The following is an 8,760-nucleotide window of genomic DNA, read 5'->3' on the forward strand; positions in this document are numbered from 1 at the left end:
AGCGCAGGCTAAGCCTGCCTCTCATGGGGTCCTGTCGCCCAGGGGCTGGGAGACAACTGGGCCTGGAACCTAAAAGGAAGGGAGCCTGTGCTTAGCGGCGGGTTGGAAGGGAGGAAAAGGACCTTCATTTGGGGGCAAAAGTGTCCGCACATCCTGAAGCAAAAAGCACGTGGACATTGAAATTCTATCCGTGGGGGTAAAGGAGACTTCAACAGGGGGACAAGTCTGGCTTCTGACTCTTGGTTTAAGAAACGCTGGTGTGTGTGTGTGTGTGTGTGTGTGTGTGTGTGTGTCCCAAGGTGAATAAAAACGGGACTGCCCCTGGCTCCTGCGACTCAGCTTTTCTTTTTCTCTCTCCTTCTTCACCCCCCACCCCAGCCCTAACAGGAAGAGAAGGTAGACCAACACCCCCCCCCCCCGCCACCACAACCCCCACACACCCAAGTCTTCCAAGTGGCTGTGGTCGAAAAAGGACTGAGGCTGCCCCCCGCCCCCCACCATCAGCACCCCCCCACACACACCGCGCGCACCGCGCGTCTGCTAGGGAGACAGATGGGGGGCGGGGCCCATCCAAGAGGGGCGGAGGAGCCCCGGGGTTGGAGAGCTGGGGTGGTGAGAACTAAGAGAATCTGAATTGGGTGGAGAGGGGGGACTGGAGGAGGGCTGAGAGGACTCGGAGCCCGGGGGGGAGGAGGAGGGGGCAGCTCTACGCCAATCAGTGGCGCCGGCCTGGGAGGTTGCTAGCGGTATCCACGTAAATCAAAGGGCGCGGAGCCAATGGGAGGGGGCGGAGGGGGCGGGGCCCAGGCGCGTGCCGCTGCGAGCTGGCGCTGCCAAGAGAGCGGGAGAGAGCTGGAGAGAGCAGGGAGAGGGGGGAGCGCGGAGCTAGTCAGAGAGTGAGCGAGAGCAAGAAGGAGGGAGAGGAGGAGAAAGAGAGCGAGGGCGGGCGGGAGGCGGCGGCGGCAGCAGCAGTAATAGCAGGAGCAGCAACAGAAGGCGTCGGAGCGGGCGTCGGAGCTGCCCGCTGGGGGAGAGAGAGAGGAGAGAGAAAGAGAGCGAGCGAGCAGAGGAGCCCGAGGCAAAAAAGTAACTGTCAAATGCGCGGCTCCTTTAACCGGAGCGCTCAGTCCGGCTCCGAGAGTCATGGCGACCGCAGCGTCTAACCACTACAGCCTGCTCACCTCCAGCGCCTCCATCGTGCACGCCGAGCCGCCGGGCGGCATGCAGCAGGGCGCGGGGGGCTACCGCGAGGCTCAGAGCCTGGTGCAGGGCGACTACGGCGCGCTGCAGAGCAACGGGCACCCGCTCAGCCACGCTCACCAGTGGATCACCGCGCTGTCCCACGGCGGCGGCGGCGGGGGCGGTGGCGGCGGCGGCGGGGGCGGGGGCGGCGGCGGGGGCGGCGGCGACGGCTCCCCATGGTCCACCAGCCCCCTGGGCCAGCCGGACATCAAGCCTTCGGTGGTGGTACAGCAGGGCGGCCGCGGCGACGAGCTGCACGGGCCAGGCGCCCTGCAGCAGCAGCACCAGCAGCAGCAACAGCAGCAGCAACAGCAGCAGCAGCAACAACAACAGCAGCAGCAACAGCAGCGGCCGCCGCATCTGGTGCACCACGCCGCCAACCACCACCCGGGGCCCGGGGCATGGCGGAGCGCCGCGGCTGCAGCGCACCTCCCGCCCTCCATGGGAGCGTCCAACGGCGGTTTGCTCTACTCGCAGCCCAGCTTCACGGTGAACGGCATGCTGGGCGCCGGCGGGCAGCCGGCGGGGCTGCACCACCACGGCCTGCGGGACGCGCACGACGAGCCGCACCACGCCGACCACCACCCTCACCCGCACTCGCACCCGCATCAGCAGCCGCCGCCGCCGCCGCCCCCGCAGGGCCCGCCGGGCCACCCCGGCGCGCACCACGACCCGCACTCGGACGAGGACACGCCGACCTCGGATGACCTGGAGCAGTTCGCCAAGCAGTTCAAGCAGCGCCGGATCAAACTGGGATTTACCCAAGCGGACGTGGGGCTGGCGCTGGGCACCCTGTACGGCAACGTGTTCTCGCAGACCACCATCTGCAGGTTTGAGGCCCTGCAGCTGAGCTTCAAGAACATGTGCAAGCTGAAGCCTTTGTTGAACAAGTGGTTGGAGGAGGCGGACTCGTCCTCGGGCAGCCCCACGAGCATAGACAAGATCGCAGCGCAGGGGCGCAAGAGGAAAAAGCGGACCTCCATCGAGGTGAGCGTCAAGGGGGCTCTGGAGAGCCATTTCCTCAAATGCCCCAAGCCCTCGGCCCAGGAGATCACCTCCCTCGCGGACAGCTTACAGCTGGAGAAGGAGGTGGTGAGAGTTTGGTTTTGTAACAGGAGACAGAAAGAGAAAAGGATGACCCCTCCCGGAGGGACTCTGCCGGGCGCCGAGGATGTGTACGGGGGGAGTAGGGACACGCCACCACACCACGGGGTGCAGACGCCCGTCCAGTGAACTCGAGCGGGGGGAGGGGCAGAGCGCGGGGCTCCCCCTCCCCTACGGTCCACGGCCCTTTCCCGGCCCCCTTGTTCCCTCTCTAACTTCTGATTGTTCTTTTTATTTTAATTATTATTTCCCCGTCCCTTAAAAAGAAAAAAATAATAAGGAAAGCAACTAAGGCACTGGACTATCCTTTAAACGGTAGCAGGTGTAATGATGTGTTTTGACCTTTACAGGCTAGTACCCAGGCAATGGAGTGGAGTGTCTCATAGAGAGAGTGAGGAGAGAGTGTGTAAGAGAGAGAGAGAGAGAGAGAGAGAGAGAGAGAGAGAGAGAAGGAGAGATGGCAAGCACTGAGTTAAATACCTGGCAAAACTAAATAAATTACCAAAAAGAAAAAAAAAAAATCCACCAAACCGTGATAAACACAAAACAGCTTCCTGATGCTCGGAGTTGGCACATGCTCTGCTGTGTTGATTTAATGTGGATCCTCATCAGGAAGGAGGAAAAAATACACATGTTCTTTGATGTAGTCAAAATTTAACCGCATAAATTTGCACTGCAAGAAAATTGAAGTTTACACCAACAAATTCATTGAACGTATTTTTCTTTCTCGCACGGTTAATTTTGAAATTGCCGGGTTTTGTTTTGTTTTGTTTTGTTTTGTTTTGTTGTTTTATTCAGCAGGGAGAGTTGAAGCCAGCTCTTGGCTACTCTCCATTTCTAACGTTCTTGTGTTGCCCCTTGTTCTTCTTCCTGTTTGTGAACTTTGGTTACCTTCAGGCTCCCCCCAACATTGGTGTAACATTTAGTTGCTTCTTTTACCAAAGCAAAAACGATTGGCTTCATACAAAATAAATAATTCTCTGCTTTCAGGAAACGTGCATGGTCTACCCGCTTTATCCAAGGCAAGAGTCCAGTTTGGAATACAAAAATGAGTCAAGCATTGGTTTTTTTGTGACCAGCCACAAAGTAAACTTCATTTTCAGGCAGTGTTTCTGGGGGAGGTTGTGGAGGGGAGAAAAAGAAAAATCGATAGTGAGTGACTGATTGCTTCATTTTATCAGGCGGGCCCATTGTGAAAGAGCTCAGAGGAAATGTGGAGGTTATAAATGTATTTCCAGAGTCGTCCAACAGAAAGTGGCACTTTGAAGAGAACTAGGGAAATATATATCTTCAGAAACCCCTGTATAGTTCTCTGCCTTCAGTTTTAATAACTTAATTATGAGGAATTATTTGTGCTGAGAGCAGCAGTTAAACTTTGTTCCTCTAATAGCTTTTTTTTTTTTTTAACGTAAAGAAAATAATCTGGGAACTTAATGGTGTATGCAGAGACTTTTTTTTACTGCACAAATACCCATATGCATACAGAGGATATCTCCACTCTAGGCTGGTTTTGTCTTCACTAGCTCATTTGTTTATCAAATCAAATTTAAGGTCCTACACCTTCTTCTCCTATAATTTATCACAGAAAATACCAGTTTAACCTAGACAGCTTTCCCCCCTTCTTTCACTAAGGAAGCCAAATGAACTGGGGGAAAAAATGCTATTTTCTATCCTTCCTTTTCTCCCTTTGTTAATAGTTTTAAGTGCGCTTTTACCTTATCTTGATGGAAAATGGTTAACTCCCATAACAAAAGACTCTACTGGGAAGTGTAGGTGAAAAAACTTCTAACTATTGAAAATAAATACCATTAAACTGTGACCAGTTAAAATATTAAAAAAAAATAATCAGCACAAAAGGGCGCTAAAAGGGAAAACACTTTTTATTAATCTTAAAAGTTTGGGGCTTTTTTTTTTTCTGGTTAAGTATTAGGCAAATCTTTATTTAAAAAATTAAATTCTCAATACCATAAAATTATGGTTCAGCATCAGATTAGCATTGCACTCAGTAGTTAAGGTTTTAGGAAATATGCTTTATATTGTCTTTTCAAACACCTGTGATTGTTTCATTTTCAATGTTTTTGCAAGATAAATGATGACTTAGAATGGGCATATTTATTTGCCTGTATTTCATTTCCCCCAACGAATGTCACGAGGAGATGGACACAGAGCTGCTGCTTCGGGCTGTATCACACTGCTTGTTCCTGAGGTGTGGGGACTGGCCTCTAGTGAAGCAATCCAGAGCAGGGCAAATAGCCAATGGTTAAGGGAGGAAATGAATTTTCAGATTCTTATTACCAAGTGGGTAAGGTCAGACGCTGGAGTTCAGGGGACTTGTCTATAGCTCCTCTAACTCTCTTGGGTTTACTAAGAAGAAAGTTACCACTGAACCTTACCACTATGTATATATGTTTAATATCTGTCTTTTGAAATGCAGAAATAGTTTAAATGTTTCTTTGTCTATTTTTCTTTTTTTTTTAATGCTACCCAGGGAAATATTTTCATATCATTTTTAAGTGGCCTGCCTCAATGTATATTTATTTCTTTTAAAGCAAAAAGGTTCTGGAAACTGTTTTTCTGTAGCTTTAAATGAGTAGATGAGCAAAATCTATATGGGATGTAATTTTTTTGTTCAGTCTCTTTAAAAATACTTTGTTTTGGTACATTTGGTTGTGCTTGTGGGGAAAATAAAAACGCAGAGATCCTTATATATTTATGTTAAAGTAATATTTTATTATCTACATAAAACAGAAATGCACAATACCTTCATAGTTTGTTCTAATTATTGAAATATCTTTATTTTATTTTTAAAGATAGTGCCAAGTTTTAAGGGGGGGGAAACCCTAGACCTTATACTGACTGAGTTGAGTTGTGTGTAAAATACTTCCCTTCCTTTATACTTCATAAAGTTTTGGAATAAATTTTATGCGTATACTGCCAGGTTTCATGTTTATAACTTTCAGAGCTTTTTTGTTTGTTTGTTTTTAAGAGAGACTACTGTTCTGATTCTACTTCACTTTTCTTTGCAAAAAACTATCAGTCCCAGACCTTTCAGTCACTGTGCCCATAGCACTAAATTGAAATGGTCATTGGGTTTGAGTTCTGATTCGTTTGCCATTTCAGCGTCCAACAGAGAGATGTTTGTCCCCTTTAAATATATGCAGATATCCCTACATCTTCTTTCCAGGTTACCTTTACCTTAACTGATTGTGCTTTTTTGGAGAGCATCAATCAACTAGGTGGACTTTAATCTTTACCCACTTGTCCTCACATAATTTGGGATCTAAAAGAGCAAAGCTTAGTTAAGGGTATTATTCTTTTTAATAATTAACAAATATCTTCCAACAAAGAGTAACTCTGACAATATGCAAGATGTGTGTTTACCGAGTGATTAGAGGTAGGACCTAAATATTATTCCTGTTAGGTTTACGGGGGGGGGGGGGGGGGGAATGGATTTTGCAATGGTTTATACAATAGTATCTATTTCTCTTCAGGCAAGCAAACAGGCTCTAAAACAGAGAGAGAAAAAAAGAGAGAAGAATGTATGGGAGAGACTCAGGCTGTGATGCTAATAACAGATTGTTTCAGATAGTCTCCTATGGAGCATTATACTTACCAAAATCAGTTTTAAGATTAGTGGAAAATCCAAGCAGCGTTGGGTTAGTTTACAAGTTTGCTGATATATTTGGAGTGCTCCTTGAAACACTGGTTTAAGCATAAATGTCCATTTTGAAAGGTAGTTTCTGGGTTTATTACATCTGATCATCTTTTCTAACTCCTAGTCAATATTACACAGGTCCCAAACAGATTCAGCCAAATGATCTTATCAATAGTCTGAACGAGAAGTGACAGAAAGAAGAAGTGTTTTGTGACCGCAGACATGCTGATGGGTAAAATGTTTAAGCTGGATATAGATTTGAGTTCTGGGTCAATATCCTCCTCCATTGTAGGCAGAAAACAAGCAGCATCTGCCCTCTGCAGGGCATTTTAGTGGACCTTGAGAAGGCTTTTTTTGTTCTTAGCCACAGGGGCTACTGACTGGAAACCATCACGTGTTAAACGGACACGCCATGGTTTTGACCCATGCTTGCCGTTCAGATTAGAAAGCTACTCGGGCACTTTCATTGCCAGTTTGGGGAATGTATTACACGCTAACGTAAAAAACTCCATCACTGCCACTGGGAGACATTTGTGGGGCAGCCATCCCTAGGATGTTGGCTAGCCACAGTGACAAACCCTTTCTTTTCCCCAAAGACAATAATGCAGAACGCGGCCGTCCTGAAAAAGCTCCTGTGTTTCCTCAAAATATGTCACTTTTCAAATTTATGGTGTACGATGGGGGAGAACGGATCATGTGGGAGAGTCGTGTGAAGGTCAGATAGAGGGAATGGCCACAAATAACATTGTGCTTGGCACTTGTAGACATTCTCAGTTCCCATGAAGTTACCTCCTTTATATTTCAGATGGCGGCAACAAAAGCACTCTCCTTCCCCTCCTGCTCCTACCAGTGAAAGCCACACACTGGTTGGCAAAACGTTCTGATGAAATGGCTTTCATAAAGGCACTCATCCTTCTATCTTCTTATTTCTCCAAAGCCAACTAATAAAGAGATGCAACAGCAACAATGGGGGGGCAGGGGGGGATGGCATGGGAGTGCTTTGGTACCTGTGCCTGTGCATCTCTAAGCTGCATACATCCGCCTTTCCTTTGCCTTACTATGGAAGCAGCTTGGGTAGTGCTGTGTTTCTGGGGGAGAGAAATTATCGTTTTGTCACTGGTTTCTGTGATTTGTCTTTGTTGATTTTTTTTTTCAATCGGTTTATAGAACTCTGTTCTAGATTCTATTGAATGCCTAGACAAGTTAAAGAATGAGATAAAGAGTGGAGCTTTTACAGAAAAAGAAAGAAGGATGGTGAAGGGAGGGTCAAAGGTAAAAGTGTTTCTTTGGGTCTGCTTGTATATTTCAGTGAGGCAAAAGGGACAGTGTCTATTTAAAATGAAAGTACATCTGGAGGTACTATGAATGAAGCTTCACAATATGACGGAATGGGATGTTCAGCTAAATTTTATACCAACAGGATCCCTATTTGGGAAAGTTTACTTTTTCAGTGATGCATAATCTCTTACCAGGGGGCAGATGGTGGGAGGAGAGAACCAGGGCTCCTGGTACCTATTCTCACCGCTGGATTCAGTACAGGAAATAATGCAAAAGTGGTAGGGGCTTGCCTCTCAGCTAGAAAACTGTGGAATAAACTTGCCCACCTTTGTAGAACTTGGGCCAGAGTTATTCCAATGCGTCCTTATCTAGAGGTGGGTACAGGAGGACCAGAAAATGGCTTTTGAGTTTTCTTAAAGCCTTCGCTTGGTTATGGAGATAATCAATCAGAATACTTTCACATTGTTCTTACGTTTTGTGGGAAGCTGGGAAATTTGTTCCCTCCTTTATTTTTTAAGAAAAAGAAAGTTAATTAACTTTATCATGTAGTACTTTCCCTTTACCTTAATAACAACTCTGCTTGGCTTAGCTGTTAGAGGTTTTAGAAACAATATCATATCCCATCAAAACAACCCTGGCCTCTTATTGTTAGAATTCTGGTTGTTGATAACATTAAGATGTATTTCTTTAAAAAAAAAAAAAACATGTCTGAAATGTTATTTAATACACCAGTAAAAGTGCATCTATATCTTAAAGTTTATTCCTTTCACGTCTTTCTGAGTTTTTATAGCTCTTTGTCTGAGATTTGGGGGGAGGGGGGCAAAAAAACTTCCATATGCGGTTCGTACGTGAAGAGTCTGGGCTCTGGAGTGTGGTCTGTAGCTGGCGGCACACAGCTCTTTGCTCTCAGAATGGGGACCTGTCATCTAGAAAAAAAGAAGGAAATAAATGCCCCACAAAGACTCACTTGTCACTGATTTTAGAAAGACAGGGGAGCATTAGGACCCCATCTGAGCAATATGGAGGGGATTTTGATTGTTATAAATTGTATACGATTAACTCTCGGCGTGCAGAACGACAGCAGTAGGAAACCTCGCTGTGGAGTAAATTTGAACCTGCATCCTTTTTGATTTGGGGCATATATTTTTCCTCCCGCCAGTGTTTCCTCTGGGTTTGTTGTTTAAATTTGGGGGGGGGGGAGAGTAAGGCACACACACAAATTTGGCCAGAGTTTGGCAGGAGACTGGGGAAAAAAAGAAAAAGTTTCTTGCGGGTGTGTAATACACATCAGCCATTGTAAATCACTGGGCTTTAGGGTTCAGGCAAATCCTCGTGGAAAGGGGCGGGGGGTGGGGACTTCTTTCCCTCCTTCTGTTCAGAAATCTCATTCCGGCAGAAGAATTTTTACGTTCCACAGCGCACGATTCTGGAGACAATGACTCGACATTAATAACTTTTTGTTTGTTTGCTCCCTTCACCAA

The 8,760-nt window shown here is 46.8% G+C and overlaps 1 protein-coding gene across 1 annotated transcript; it reads left to right on the forward strand.

Moving 5' to 3' along the window:
• Positions 1 to 862: 862 nt before the first annotated feature.
• Positions 863 to 5,283, forward strand: POU3F2 (POU class 3 homeobox 2). Its single transcript, XM_058734777.1, has one exon. It carries the CDS (start codon positions 1,144 to 1,146, stop codon positions 2,473 to 2,475), a length of 1,332 nt encoding a protein of 443 aa, XP_058590760.1. The 5' UTR covers positions 863 to 1,143; the 3' UTR covers positions 2,476 to 5,283.
• The last annotated feature ends 3,477 nt before the right edge of the window (positions 5,284 to 8,760 follow it).

Source organism: Neofelis nebulosa, chromosome 6 (genome assembly GCF_028018385.1).
Source record: "Neofelis nebulosa isolate mNeoNeb1 chromosome 6, mNeoNeb1.pri, whole genome shotgun sequence".
Classification (NCBI taxonomy): domain Eukaryota; kingdom Metazoa; phylum Chordata; class Mammalia; order Carnivora; family Felidae; genus Neofelis; species Neofelis nebulosa.

Coding starts and splice junctions, on each gene's coding strand:
- POU3F2 (XM_058734777.1), top strand. CDS start 1,144: ATGGCGACCGCAGCGTCTAACCACTACAGCCTGCTCACCTCCAGCGCC.